The 16,210-nt window shown below is 39.8% G+C and overlaps 1 protein-coding gene across 1 annotated transcript in view; it reads left to right on the top strand.

Moving 5' to 3' along the window:
- The window catches only part of bmp7b (bone morphogenetic protein 7b), a 71,691-nt gene that overhangs the window by 46,403 nt on the left and 9,078 nt on the right, over positions 1-16,210 (top strand). Inside the window, exons 2-4 of the mRNA XM_059527304.1 lie at positions 3,080-3,272; positions 13,780-13,928; positions 15,426-15,629. Coding sequence (XP_059383287.1) covers positions 3,080-3,272; positions 13,780-13,928; positions 15,426-15,629 — 546 coding nt within the window. The remainder of the gene's footprint in view (positions 1-3,079; positions 3,273-13,779; positions 13,929-15,425; positions 15,630-16,210) is intronic.

Raw genomic sequence — 16,210 nt, 5'->3', positions numbered from 1 at the left:
TTCAGAAAGGCGGGGCGTAAAGGAGAAACAATAATGTAAAGTATGTGGAAAATGATGTTTTTTTAACCTTAAACTGCATAAATACATTTCATTACGCCAAAAACGTACACAAAATAATGTTCTTTTTATCGACATTATATGACCCCTTTAAAGACAATTATACTCTTAAGAAGAATCTAAAACTACCAGCAGGTGGCTGTAAATGTCTTTGAGTCGATTTGTTCAAACGGCTGATTAATTCGGGAACAAAGTAAATGTTTTTTTTTATGAATAGGACTTTAAATCATTGATTCGCATGATTCATTCAAAACTAAGTAAGCTGTGTTGCTCGAAGATGCACAACAGTTCTGCTGTGGCTTTATAGGTAATATTTTTGTTGACAAAACGTCTCAGGTTACGAATATAACCATAGTTCCCTGAGTAGGGAACAAGACACTGCGTCCTCTAGGGGCTGCAATGGGGAACACCTCGTCGTGACCCATGTCTGAAGCATACATTGAAAAAACACCAACTTGTTGGCCGGCGACAGCCTCTGATGTCACTACCGGCACGACTATAAACAAGCACCGGGAGAACACGTCATTCACTTCTTCGTCTGAAGCTTGCGTCCGAAGCATGGCAGGGAGCTAGAGGACGCAGTGTCTCGTTCCCTACTATATATATATATATATATATATATATATATATATATATATATATGTGTGTGTGTGTGTGTGTGTGTGTGTGTGTGTGATATGTCTTATATGCCTTTGACCCAAATCATTTTGGTACTGTGTTGGGTCACCACTTGATGACCAATGTAAAATCTTGATCCTGGAGCAAATGCAGTTGGGAAGCACCAGAATAGATCACACTCTGTGGTATTGTTTAAGAGAAACATACAGCTTAATTTTCACACAGTGGAGTCTCTTCAAACCATGATTCATGGCTCTCAGTAGAGATATGAGGATGACAGCTGCTCTCTCTGGCTCTGATGCACTGACTGAAGAGTCAACAAGGCTGCTATTGTCTCTGTGTGTGTGTAGCACTCTCACACAGTGATAAAGGACAGAAGAAGAGCCAGAGATATATCTTCAATCCCTGACAGAGCTTATCAATCACTAAAAAGTGAGAGTTCAACACATTGTATACATAGACACGTTCTTCACACATCATCTTATCAAGTATCTGAAATATTATTGTGCACATACACAGTAAACACATTGCACACCAAATACATTAAGCCTGTACAGCATATAAATCTGCAAAGTTCTTTATTTGCAACCAGTGGCGGCTTGTGGGTTTTAAAATAAAGGAGGCACACTAACTGTATTGGTCTGGGGATCCCTGACGATTATTATTTTTATTTGTTTAACCACTTTGAAATGGCTTTTTGGTTGCTTTTAGTCAGAAAACGTAAAGAAAAGCACACACATACAGCAAGATAATATAACTTCACTTACCTGGCCTATCACTTGAAGCAAACATCCAACCCTTCTTAAAAGTCTGTGTTAAAAGAGAGCTGCCTGTTGTGCTATTTAATAAAAATGACTGCTAAAGCCTATATCCAGCCTAGGCGTGTTCTCCCTTTATTTTTATTTTGTATATACTGTTTGAATGACAGCTTAGTAATGCCCAATCCCAATTCTACCCCTTAGCCCTTCCCCTTTCCTTTTCCTGTCTCGATTCTCTTTTGGTTGGAGGGGTAGGGTAAGGGCCAGATAGCCCTTCAAACGAAGATTTTTCAGGACCACACTTCAAACGAAGGGGTATGAATTATCTCGGAAACATGGCTGCTACAGCGAACAAAAAACACATAAATGTAAGCTTTTTTGGCATAAATAAAGATTTTAACGAAAAGTTATCATTTGTTTTATGTTACATTCAATTGTGAGTTCATATTAATGGTAATGTCACTCAAAGAAATGTTTGCAAAAAATCGCTAATATTTGCTAAGGTCATATCATTACACACTGCATGATAGTGCCACAGCATATGTCTGATCAGGGCGATAACTGCCGTAGACATTGATGGGGGCTAATCCCCCCAATAATTAGAAATCGCTAAACCATTTTCTCAAAGATTGCCTATTCGAGAGAGAGAGAGAGAGAGAGAGAGAGAGAGAGAGAGAGAGAGAGAGAGAGAGAGAGAGAGAGAGAGAGAGAAATGGAAGTTGCGTGTATTCGTGTCTGTGCATTTATCTTTTTAGAGTAAGTTTACTTAAAAACAGCGATTTTATCCTCTCGTTGCTGGAAAATATAATGTTGCGATTCAGTATTTAAACTGTATTTAATAAAAGTCGTGGGGCAGCGTTGACAAGTTTATGTTACGAAAGGCAGGTTCTTTGGGAAACCAAAAATGGTTCTTCTTCTATGGGATCTCTGCAAACCCCCTTTTTTGGGACTTTTATTTTTAAGTGTACAGTGTTGGTAAAGTAAAGAAAGTATAAATCAGTAATGATTCCACTTTAAAGGGAAAGGCCACTAAGCTTGTATATGGAAAACAGCAGGGTGAACATTCATCAAAATATCTTTTGTCTTCATCAGAAGAGGGACGATCATATACATTTATAAACACATGAGGGTGAGTGAATGATGACAGAATTTTCTTTTTGGGTTGAATGATCCCTTTAATTCAAGTTCTTAGGCTACCAAAACACTGTCAGAATCTGCCCGCTTTGCGAAAAACATTCAGAGATTTCAAGATGATAAAATGTAAACACAATTCGGTCAGCCAGATTGAATTAAGTCCCAAGCTTACAAAATGTGAGCGATACCTACTGCCTCACAGAGTCCAGATGATGGAGGAAGTAGTGAAAAAGGTCTTGAGAATAAAAGACACATAAAGCTGTCAGCGGGACTATGTCTCAATCAGTGGCTCTGGAGAGTTCAAACATCTGTCTAGAAATGTGCTCTGTGTTTATGCATGAAAAAAAGGAAAGGGGCGGCTTGACTTGCCTGTGGGCGGCAATAGTGCAAATGAAGGTGACATTTTAATTAACGGTGTAAATGTCAAGCTAACCTTTCACTGAACATTTTGACACTGTTTTGAAGCACTGATATAACATGGACGCATCTCTTTCACTGTTTGTCTTATACAGTTGAACATGATAAGGAGTTTTTGCCTGTTAGGCGCCATCACAGAGAATTCCGATTTGACCTGTCCAAGATTCCGGAGGGTGAAGCAGTGACTGCTGCAGAGTTCCGCATCTACAAAGACTTCGTTCCAGAACGCTTTGACAATGAGACCTTCCGCATCAGCGTCTACCAGGTGCTGGAAGAACATTCAGACAGGTACATCTACACAATATACCATGGATATTAAGTATCAGTTATAGTTAAGTCTCTTAGGCAAGCAAACACACATCTGTTGAAGACTAGGTGGCGCCATAATAAGGTCCTTTGTATATTCTATTTTAACTCCATGAGGTCTAGAATCTATTTTCTTTACTTTGAATCCTTAGGAATTTTTTTTTAAATAAAGTTGCGATTTAGAGTCTGTTCATCCAGGCTGTTAATCCAATTCTCACCGAATTTTGCACACAAGAAGATTTTACAAACTGATAATTATCTCCTGAATGCAATGTCCAAACTAAACCAGAAGGCATTGAGGACGCACATAATAAGTTTTCGGCCAGTGAGTTTTTTGAAAGGCAAAGCAAGGCATTTTATTTCTAAAGCACATTTGAAAACAACAGTACATTAACCAATGTGCTGTACAGATTCTAATAAATAAATAAGCATACAATACACACATATCTGTTATACAGCACATACATAAAAGAAAATCTGACATCAAAAATAAAAACAATGAGGTTTCAACAACAAGACACTGAGCAGCATTCTGCTAAAAAGCCTGGGGAAAAAATGAGTCTAAAAGTTTCAAGTTTCAAGTTTTTATTTATTTATATAGCACATTTAAAAACAGCAAACAGGGCTGACCAAAGTGCTGAACAATACACAAGATACAAAGCAAGGACATAACCACACATTCATGACAAAAGCTCACAATGTATTAAAAGCTAAAGAAAAGAAGTAGGTTTTAAGAGAGGATTTAAAAACAGTTAGAGATTGAGCCGCTCTGATGTAAAATGGAAGGCTGTTCCACAGCCTAGGGCCAGCAATCGCAAAGGCTCTGTCTCCTCTATTCTTTAACCGTGATCTGGGGACAGACAAAAGTTTCTGGTCACCAGACCTCAGATTTCGTGTGGGATTATGTGGACAGAGAAGCTCGGACAAATAGCTTGGTGCCAGATTATTTACGGATTTAAAAACAAAGATGAGAATTTTAAATTCAATTCTAAAATTCACTGGTAGCCAATGCAGCGATTTTAAAATAGGTGAAACATGATCAAATTTGCGTTTTCTTTTGAGGAACTTTGCAGCAGCATTCTGGACTAATTGGAGACGAGCAATAGAGTGTTTGGGTATGCCATAGTAGAGGGAGTTGCAATAATCACACTAACTGTATTGGTCTGGGGATCCCTGACGATTATTATTTTTATTTGTTTAACCACTTTGAAATGGCTTTTTGGTTGCTTTTAGTCAGAAAACGTAAAGAAAAGCACACACATACAGCAAGATAATATAACTTCACTTACCTGGCCTATCACTTGAAGCAAACATCCAACCCTTCTTAAAAGTCTGTGTTAAAAGAGAGCTGCCTGTTGTGCTATTTAATAAAAATGACTGCTAAAGCCTATATCCAGCCTAGGCGTGTTCTCCCTTTATTTTTATTTTGTATATACTGTTTGAATGACAGCTTAGTAATGCCCAATCCCAATTCTACCCCTTAGCCCTTCCCCTTTCCTTTTCCTGTCTCGATTCTCTTTTGGTTGGAGGGGTAGGGTAAGGGCCAGATAGCCCTTCAAACGAAGATTTTTCAGGACCACACTTCAAACGAAGGGGTATGAATTATCTCGGAAACATGGCTGCTACAGCGAACAAAAAACACATAAATGTAAGCTTTTTTGGCATAAATAAAGATTTTAACGAAAAGTTATCATTTGTTTTATGTTACATTCAATTGTGAGTTCATATTAATGGTAATGTCACTCAAAGAAATGTTTGCAAAAAATCGCTAATATTTGCTAAGGTCATATCATTACACACTGCATGATAGTGCCACAGCATATGTCTGATCAGGGCGATAACTGCCGTAGACATTGATGGGGGCTAATCCCCCCAATAATTAGAAATCGCTAAACCATTTTCTCAAAGATTGCCTATTCGAGAGAGAGAGAGAGAGAGAGAGAGAGAGAGAGAGAGAGAGAGAGAGAGAGAAATGGAAGTTGCGTGTATTCGTGTCTGTGCATTTATCTTTTTAGAGTAAGTTTACTTAAAAACAGCGATTTTATCCTCTCGTTGCTGGAAAATATAATGTTGCGATTCAGTATTTAAACTGTATTTAATAAAAGTCGTGGGGCAGCGTTGAAAAAACAATGAGGTTTCAACAACAAGACACTGAGCAGCATTCTGCTAAAAAGCCTGGGGAAAAAATGAGTCTAAAAGTTTCAAGTTTCAAGTTTTTATTTATTTATATAGCACATTTAAAAACAGCAAACAGGGCTGACCAAAGTGCTGAACAATACACAAGATACAAAGCAAGGACATAACCACACATTCATGACAAAAGCTCACAATGTATTAAAAGCTAAAGAAAAGAAGTAGGTTTTAAGAGAGGATTTAAAAACAGTTAGAGATTGAGCCGCTCTGATGTAAAATGGAAGGCTGTTCCACAGCCTAGGGCCAGCAATCGCAAAGGCTCTGTCTCCTCTATTCTTTAACCGTGATCTGGGGACAGACAAAAGTTTCTGGTCACCAGACCTCAGATTTCGTGTGGGATTATGTGGACAGAGAAGCTCGGACAAATAGCTTGGTGCCAGATTATTTACGGATTTAAAAACAAAGATGAGAATTTTAAATTCAATTCTAAAATGCACTGGTAGCCAATGCAGCGATTTTAAAATAGGTGAAACATGATCAAATTTGCGTTTTCTTTTGAGGAACTTTGCAGCAGCATTCTGGACTAATTGGAGACGAGCAATAGAGTGTTTGGGTATGCCATAGTAGAGGGAGTTGCAATAATCCAACCGCGATGTAATGAGTGCATGGACAGCAATCTCTAAGGTTTTCTCAGAAAGAGAGGATCTGATCTTAGAGAGAAGACGTAGCTGGAAAAAACAAGAACTAATCACCGCATTAATTTGTTTTTCAGATTTGAAGTTCTGATCCCAGAAAACACCTAGGTTTTTAATGCAAGATGAAGCTGGAGAGAGGTGATCCAGATCAATGTTACTGCTATTGAAGTTGTCATGGGGGCCAAAGACTATAACCTCGGTTTTGGATTCATTCTGAAATAAGAAATTTTGAGAAAACCACATTTTTACTTCTTCTAGGCATGCAAAAAGAGATTTCAGAGCAGTATCTTTGTTGCGTTTCAGAGGCAAATACATTTGTGTATCATCTGCATAGCAGTGAAATGATACACCATGCTTTCTGAAAATGGAGCCCAGAGGAAGTAAATACAGGGAAAAAAGAATGGGTGCGAGAATAGACCCCTGCGGCACTCCACAGGAGAGTTGAACAGGCGAGGAAGAAAAATTACCAAGTTTAACAGAGAAACTTCTATTTGTTAGATATGATTTAAACCAACTGAGGACAGTTCCCTGGATGCCCACAAGATATTCTAGTCGGGATAAAAGAGTTTTATGATCCTTAATAAAGCAGATTCGGTGCTGTGCAGAGGCTTAAAACCAGACTGGAAAGTTTCAAGAATTTGATTTGAGCTAAGAAAAGACTGGAGTTGATTAAGAACTGTTTTCTCCAATGCTTTTGTAATAAAAGGTAGTGTTCGGTCGAAAATTATTAAAATCCTTGTCATCAAGTGAAGGTTTCTTGAGAAGAGGTGTAACAGTAGCTTGTTTTAGGCTATCAGGGATAGTCCCTGTGCTCAAGCATTTATTCACAAAAGACACCAAACTTGTTCCAACTGAATCAAAAATGTTTTCAAAATATGGGGAGAAAGAACATCAAGAGAGCGGAAGGAAGGTTTCAAGTGATCAACAATTTCTCTGAGAGAGAGAATAGAAACTGGGTCAAAAACGCTCCATATGGCTGAAGAACAACCCAGTTCAGGCGAGACAATAGCAGAAGGTTGTAACTGAGATCTTAGAGAGGTGATCTTCTCACAGAAAAACCTTGAGAAACCTTCACATAATGATACTGAGGGGTTTGAAATCACATTTACAGGAGGATTCAGAGCAGAATTTAACACAGAAAATAAGGCTTTTGAACTGTGATGGTTTTTTAAAATTAAATTAGAAAAATACTTAGACTTAGCAGACATCATGGCTTTCTGAAAAGCACTGAGGGAGTTTTTCAGCATTTCATAAGAAACTTGAAGCTTATCACTTTTCCATTTACGTTCTGCTCTTCTACATGCTCGCCTCAGAGAGCGGATGGTATCATTGAGCCATGGTTCAGTCTTAGGTTTTGACTTCTTAGTTATTAAAGGAGCAGTGGTATTTAAAACCTCGGAGCATACAGTATTGAACAGACTAAGATGTTCTTCAGCATCCAAGTCAGGTAAGGGTGACTCCAGGGACAGAGACAGACACACCTCATTAAAGGTGTTAGTGAATTTATCACGGAAACAGGGAGAAAAGGAACGAGTCCATTGTGCAGTAGGAGTAATGTGCGATCTTGAAGGAGGAAAGGACATAGAAAACAGTACAGGCATATGATCAGAGATCAGAGTGTCAAAAACCTGAACATCAGTAACGGAAATGCCATGTGAGAGTACCAGATCCAGAGTATGACCACGAGTATGAGTGGGATCTTTCACCCACTGAACCATGTTAAATGAATTGATGAGATTTAAAAACTCCATTGTTAGAGGTTTTGACTGACAGCACACATGAATATTAAAGTCCCCTTGCAGAAGAATATTGCTGTAATTAGTTACACATTCACCTATAAAAGCAGTAAATTCACTCATAAAATCTTTCACTAGGTGAGGGGGGCGATACAACAGCGCTAACAAAACAGGATCGTCAAATTCCAGTCGCAACAGCTGTACTTCAAAGCTACTGTAGATTGTAGACGGAACAGAGCGACAGTAACTACTAAAAGTTTTTTTTTTAAATCACCGCTAGACCACCCCCGCGGCCAGAAGAGCGCGGAGAGTTAAAGAATGTGCAGCCTGCCGGAATCAGCTCAGCAAAAGGACTTAAATCACCAACCTTCGTCCAAGTTTCTGTGATGCACGTAAAATCCAATGCGTGGGTAGTAAAAAAGTCATTTAAGATGAACGTCTTATTGACAAGCGACCGAGCATTAATCAGAGCCATCCTGGAAGGTGCCGATGCAGAGATCGCGGGAGAGAAGACTCTATTCAAGGATCGAAGATTTTGTAGATTAGCTCCACCGCGGCGAACACGGATCGGAGGGTAGCAGGGGATTGTCGAATAAGAGTCCTGGAGAGTGGTCCGAAGCCAGCGAACAGGTGGATCGAGCAAACGCCAACCAGCAGCACATCAGCCAACGCCTAGATTCCACGTCGTCATGGAGACGAAGCTGGATGCTCGGGCGGTGCGGCCAGCGTGTAGCGCCATTTTCAGTTTGACAGCAACTCCTCCGCGCTTGCCGCGTCTCCTGCGGCGCTTTCTGCGGGGAACACCATGATGCCAATTACGCAGATACTCTGGAATATCCCAGGTAGAGTTTGGAGAGCAGGATTGTGAACCAGCCACAGAGCTTTTTAACTCTGTGTTATATGTGGCCACGAAAGAGTCTCGAATATCCAGAAGTAACTGGCGATCATAAACCAGAAGCGAGTAGCAGTTTGATGCAGATAGAAGCACAAAAATAGCACAAAGTAGCAGAGACATCAGACGGCATGCCACGTACACCGGCGCCATCTTCGTTTCACTTTGACCAGGTCTGGGATGTTAGGACTGAGAGATCCTCTGGCTGAGGAGACTTAAATGTAGAATGTAAAACGTAAACAACAAAGTAGAGGCAGTTCTTATATCACTGCCAAAGCACGGTCCCCCTTACAGTAGTTATGTCTCACTCTAGGAACAATCAAAAGTTTCTGGTCAGAGGACCTGAGTGATTTTGATGGTGAGTAAGGTTGTTACAAATCAGAAAGATTAGATGGTGCAAGGCCATTCAAAGATTTAAAAAGGGCACATTTTGAAATCAATTCTATAACAGACTGGTAACAAATGTAAAGATGACAAAATGGGAGTAATATGGTCCCGTTTCCTACAACCTTTCAGCATTCTAGCAGTGTAATTCAGGGAAATCTGACTAATCACCCTACATACAGTGTACTATAATAGTCCATGCAAGAAGACACAAAAGCATGCATCACCCTTTCAGAATCACAAAATGACAAAAATGACTTGACTTTTGCTTAGTTAAAAAACTGATCTTAAAATACCATTAATCTTTTTCGCAAATTTCAAGGCATCATCAAAAATTACACCTACACTGATTTTTCTTTTGCTATAAATTTAGCATAAATAGATAAAATGGACCCAGATGCATTGGAGGGTGCAAATGCAATAGTCTCAGTTTTACATTCATTTAGGTGCAGAAAATTCACAGTCAACCACGAATTTCAAGTCCTTTAAGCATCCAAGAAGAGTCTCTAAGGAGTTGCCTTCATTCTTTACTGTTACATATATTTGGATATCATTGGCAATGAAACAATATTCTGTGTTTACTAAATATAGACCCAATCGGAAGCATGTACTATACAATGAAAACAAAATGGGACCCAATATGAATCCTTGAGGGATCCCACATTTAAGAGAGGTCAACAAAAAGCTTTTTCGAACCTGTCCTACAGTAGGCCAATGGTCTGATTTGCTCAAAACTTGGTGCGTATCATTGAGACATGCTCCTGACAAAAATGTATCAAAAGAATTTGGATTCACTTAACTGTTTAGCAGATATAGACCAATATGTTTAAAGGTGAGGCTCATAATGACTAATTAGCCTATATCTTGTGATCATACCATCCAAACTTCAGAAAACTTTATACATATGGACAGAAGAACATTGTGAGGAAACATTTCTGTCAAGTCTCTACTTTAAAAGACAAAATGCCGTCTAGGTCTAGGTCAGTTTTTCTGCTACCCTGTATAGGTTTGTTCATATTTTATGAGGATGCAGACAAACCACTCAGCCTGTACATTGTACACAAATGACAGTTGAATTTGCACTAGAAAAGGTGATTGGACTTAACATCAAAAACAAGAATTTGCAGTTTTCATCTGGGTCTGGATATACTTTACAGTTTTTTTATGGTGGGTGTTTCTTGTCTATGACATTTTTCCAAGGAAAATCCTTTCCTCTTGAGGGCTGTAAATGCTGGACACATTTGATTTGTGTTTCCTTTCCTTCTATTTCTTTTTGCCGCACACACAGTGCTCACTCTATCTAGGCATCCCTATGCAAACTTTACTGTCGCACCACACCATGTTTCCTATTCCGACTCAGCGGCTCTCCTCTCAAAGAATCAGTTGTGCGCCACAGGGCTTCCCTTCACCACACATTTGGGACCTTCTAGAATATTGGCGTGACCCATGCTGTGAATTGGGTTCAAGAACATCTTGCTCCTCCTACGTACTGCTTGACCCCTACTGAAGGCCTCAGTTGTCTCGACAGGTCTGTGGGGAACAACACACCCCATTGTGCTCCCATCAGGAAAAGAAAAGAGACAGAAATGGAGGGATAAATGATACTGGATTAGGCTGAGGCATCAGATGATTAGCAGAACAGGTGTTTGGATCACACACACTGAGCACCTGAACTGCTCTGAGTCTTTGAAACGTCTTAAGTGTGTCAATGTGTTCCCAGTCGCTCTGCTTTTTCTCCCTGCAGCGATTCCCTTGTCTTTTGTTGTATACTGCCATTCAGGCTTGTTCTTACGCTGTTGTCTTTTCTTTGTCTAAATTCCTCTGTTTGATTTAGTGCAGGGCAGCCACACTCTGAGATCAACAGCCGTTTATAAAGCCATTATTGTCAATTAAGGAAATGAAGTGCTCCCCAGGGTCTTACCATCTGGAGTGAGCGCTCTGTTTCTCGCTCTCCCATTCTTCCACTTAATTAACTTTTTCCCTCTGTTTTACTTTATCTGCAACCTTTTCCATCTTTCACTGTAAAGCCCCGTTCACACCAAGAATGATAACTATAAAGATAACGATTAAGACCCCCTTACATTTTTTACACTGTTATATTGCAGCCATTTGCTAAAATCATTTAAGTTCATTTTTTCCTCATTAACGTACACACAGCACTCCATATAGACAGAAAAACTTGACAATTGTTGACATTTTTGCACATTTATTAAAAAAGAAAAACTGAAATATCACATGGTCCTAAGTATTCAGACCCTTTGCTCAGTATTTAGTAGAAGCACCCTTTTGATCTAATACAGCCATGAGTCTTTTTGGGAAAGATGCAACAAGTTTTTCAGGTCTCTCCAGAGATGCTCAATTGGATTTAAGTCAGGGCTCTGGCTGGGCAGAACAGTCTTGGAGTTATTGTGAAGCCACTCCTTCGTTATTTTAGCTGTGTGCTTAGGGTCATTGTCTTGTTTGAAGGTGAACCTTCAGCCCAGTCTAAGGTCCTGAGCACTCTGGAGAAGGTTTTCATCCAGGATATCCATGTACTTGGCCGCATTCATCTTTCCCTTCATTTGCAACCAGTCGTCCTGTCCCTGCAGCTGAAAAACACCCCCACAGCATGATACTGCCACCGCCATGCTTCACTGTTGGGACTGTATTGGACAGGTGATGAGCAGTGCCTGGTTTTCTCCACACATACCACTTAGAATTAAGGCCAAAAAGTTCTATCTTGGTCTCATCAGACCAAAGAATCCTTCGGGTGTTTTTAGCAAACTCCATGGGGGCTTTCATGTGTCTTGCACTGAGGAGAGGCTTCCGTTGGGCCACTCTGCCATAAAAACCCGACTGTTGGAGGGCTGCAGTGATGGTTGACTTTCTACAACTTTCTCCCACCTCCCGACTGCATCTCTGGAGCTCAGCCACAGTGATCTTTGGGTTCTTCTTTACCTCTCTCACCAAGGCTCTTCTCCCCCGATAGCTCAGTTTCTGGTCATCCCAAACGTCTTCCAATTAAGGATTATGGAGGCCACTGTGCTCTTAGGAACCTTAAGTGCAGCAGACATGTAAACTTGGCCAGATCTGTGCCTTGCCACAATTCTGTCTCTGAGCTCTTCAGGCAGTTCCTCTGACCTCATGATTCTCATTTGCTCTCACATGCACTGTGAGCTGTAAGGTCTTATATAGACAGGTGTGTGACTTTCCTAATCAAGTCCAATCAGTATAATCAAACACAGCTGGACTCAAATGAAGGCGTAGAACCATCTCAAGGATGATCAGAAGAAATGGACAGCATCTGAGTTAAATATATGAGTGTCCCAGCAAAGGGTCTGAATACGTAGGACCACGTGATATTAAAGTTTTTATTTTTTTAATAAATCTGCAAAAATTTCAACAATTCTGTGTTTTTCTTTCAATATGGGATGCTGTGTGTACATTAATGAGGAAAAAAACAACTTAAATGATTTTAGCAAATCACTGCAATATAACAAAGAGTGAAAAATTTAAGGGGGCCTGAATACTTTCCGTACCCATTGTATATATATTAGGGCAGGGCAATTTAAAGTGTAATTATCGCGTTAATGAATCAATTGATTAACACAGTTTTTTATTATTATGAAAGTCCGTTGCTCACTGGCTCTGAATGCACATACAGACAAATCATGGGTCACAGGATGCTTCCAATCAAATTATTTAGGCTAAGCATCAACATTCACAAACTACTGTCCACTGTTATTTTTAACAGAAAAGAATGCAACAAGCTCGTAATCATGATAAGTTGGAAAAGGGAAGTTTCTGATAGCACGTGAAGACAGCAAAGAAGTGCTCTCACTCAACACAGTGGAGTGAATCATTATGTTAACTTTGTGGTTTATTATTTTCAGTCGTATGGGACGCAGTAACACACGTCCCTCTCACAATACATTGCTTTACAGATCTATAGCTTTTGCTGCTCAGAAATATTCACGCAATCATGCAGCACATATCAGAAGATTTGCACTCCAGCGTGGTTAGCGCTCACACTCACTGATCTATATATAACTGAACCGTGCTCTTGCCCACCTCTTTTCCAACCAGGCTTTGGGGTCTAAGATTGCCTAGTGTGAGCACATCCTAATTATTCTAACGCATCCCACACACACGAGTCTCTACCTCCCCATCAAGTGTTGTCCCAACCCACACTCTGCTGGGATGGGTCCCGTGATTGTGCAGGTCTATAATAGGAAGATGCCTGTTATAATGTTATGATTGAGGCTCTGGAATCTAAGCATAACTTGTTTTTTTGTTATTTTCTATAAAAGCTTTAATGTCCTGGCTGTGACAAATAGATTGTTTTATATAAACTAATATAATATATATTAATGAATATAATTACATTAATGTTATAAGTTGAGATTTAGGCTACAATAAATATTTTAACTGCTACTATGTAAAGAGAATACTGCTGTAAAATGCACTTTATTATTTTTAAACCAATTGTTATTACACTTTTGTTCATATAGCAGTAGGCCTACTTTTTTTTGAAACCCCACATCCTCATTTAAAAGAAATTAAATAAAACATAAAATATGCTACTTTTCTCTTGTGCAAACAGCTGTTCATGAGATGTATGATAGGCCATTGTTTTCAGCAGGCTCATATGCTCTCTCCGTCTCCTTCAGGGACTCAGATCTGTTCTTGTTGGACTCGCGGGTGATCTGGGCAGCAGAAGAGGGCTGGCTGGTGTTCGACATTACAGCCATCAGTAACCACTGGGTGCTGAACCCAGGCAGGAATTTGGGCCTGCAGCTCGCTTTGGAAAGTTTGGACGGTAAGTGGATGTGCACATGCTTCAGGTCACAGGGGTCATAATATGAAACATGTACATTGTGTTTTATCACAGGAAAAGAGGCTGCAGAAATGAAACCATTTCTGAGGCCACACTGCAGAGTACTCAGTCTGTTTTGCTTTTTTGTGCTGTTAAGTTCAATGCAGTTCAGTTCAGTAAATGTTTACAGTGTCTTTGAAGGGCAATTTATTATAATGCATTTACAGCCCATTCAAAGAAAACATCTACAGTGGGGATCCAAAAGTCTGAGACCAAGAGAGAAATGCTACTATTATTACTACTATTATTTAAGATCCAAAGCGCATTAGCCTTCCCAAATTTGGAATTCAATTTGATTTTCAGTGTAGTATCAAACATTTAGAGCCGGCTGTATACATACAACATTAAAAAGGAAGATCCAGTCAAATGTGCACACATGAACCTAGACAAGTGCTTATGGTAGATCGGACTATTCCTCAACTAACCTTGAGAATCAAGACCAATAATACAAGATAATGCACAGAACTGATCCGTCCTAATTCAAATGTGTTGATCACTAATGTTCAGTCTGGAGTTTCAGCAGAAATCACTATTAATGCTGTAGTTTAGTCTAAGGTCAGTGCTTGGTCTGGATGTCCTACATACGTTCTAACTAATGCAGATTTAAATCTTCTGTTTTTCACTCACAAACTTTCTTGCCAGCCACAGTGGGAGTGTGTTTTGCACTGAATCTGTGTGAGTAGGACATTGTGTGTGTGTGTACAGGATGTTACAGGTTTTAAGTGTTAGCATGAAAACAGGTGCAGTGTATTATGGGGCTCACGTAGATCAACAAGCTTGTCGAGACATGCTTGTGGGATGCCTACCCTGTCGCTGTAGGCAACCGGCAACCCGGCTTTACCTCGGCGCAGAGACAGGGAGAGCATTCCTTCCTTTTTGTAAGAAACACATGCACACACACATTAAAGCCGGTGTGTAGGTAAAAGGACTCTAGAATGGCACAGAGACAGAAACAGATGTAAGTGCAGGAATTTTCTGAGTAAACAGCAAACTAAAAGTGCTCTTGAGAGCTAGAGAGATTACACAAAATAAACAGCAGAAGTTGCATATTCTTGGAGAACACACACACACACACACACACACACACTCTTTCTCTTACACAATCCTCTTGATTTATAAGAATGTGTCCAACACAAACTGGTTATTATATAATGCATATTCCACAATTTATTAGGCCACATGGCTCTGACAAAATAAAAGATTGCTAAACTGTCCCACTGAGTGAAATGTGGGTCTCTCTTAGGAACCGATTCACAGAAACACAGATGGAATAATTTTCCTCCTGTTACAAAGGTGAAAAATGTCTTTCAAGAGACCTGTCAGCATTGCTACTAACAATGTGTTTCTTTCCTCTCAGATCTCAGTAAAGAGAAATTAACTGTAAATGAATGATGTATTGTGTCTCTGTGTGTGTTGAAGTCTCTCTGTCTCCTCCTGCAGGTCAGAGTGTGAACCCATGGGTGGCGGGGCTGGTGGGCCGCAGCGGCCCACAGAACAAACAACCTTTCATGGTGGCCTTCTTCAAAGCCACGGAGGTCCGCATCCGCAGCATCCGCTCTGCACAGGGTGGCAACAAGCAGCGCAATCCCAACCGTTCCAAAACCGCAAAGGGCCAGGAGGCACTGCGTGTAGCCAATATCGCAGGTGTGTGTTTTCAATATATTGAGTACAAAAGTGTGAAGGCAGGTGAAGAAAGACAGATGCAAGGATAGACATAATTAATCAGAAAGAAAGGTAAACTTACTATAGATGCATGTCCAAAAAACATGAAAATACCATGATAATTTTTGCTTGATGGTTTCATTATTAGAAACTAGAAATCCCTAGTAGTAAAGAAGTGCAGTTGATTACATTAATTAATAATTAATGCGTTATGATGATGTATAATACTCATGATGCAGAAAGTGTTTAAATTTAGTCCAACATGTTGTCAAATCGTTTGATTTTTTTTAATGTCAATTTTATTTTATTCTAACATTATTTTAATCAGTTTGATGATCGATCGGTAATAAAATTATGTTAACTGTCAGAAATTCTTTTGCTTAATATATGGGTGTAAGAGCACACGATGTGTCGCAAGAGCCATAAAAAACAAAAAAAACCCCCACAAAATTAAGTTCCTGTGGCGTCCCCCAGTAATTTTGCACCCTAGGCAACTGCCTATGTCACCTATGCCACGGGCCAGCCCTGCATGCAGGCTTGGATCCAACATGATATGAGTAAAC

The sequence above is a fragment of the Carassius carassius genome, chromosome 37, assembly GCF_963082965.1.
Source record: "Carassius carassius chromosome 37, fCarCar2.1, whole genome shotgun sequence".
In the NCBI taxonomy this organism is placed as follows: Eukaryota; Metazoa; Chordata; class Actinopteri; order Cypriniformes; family Cyprinidae; genus Carassius; species Carassius carassius.
This window is presented reverse-complemented; position numbering and strand designations above follow the sequence as displayed.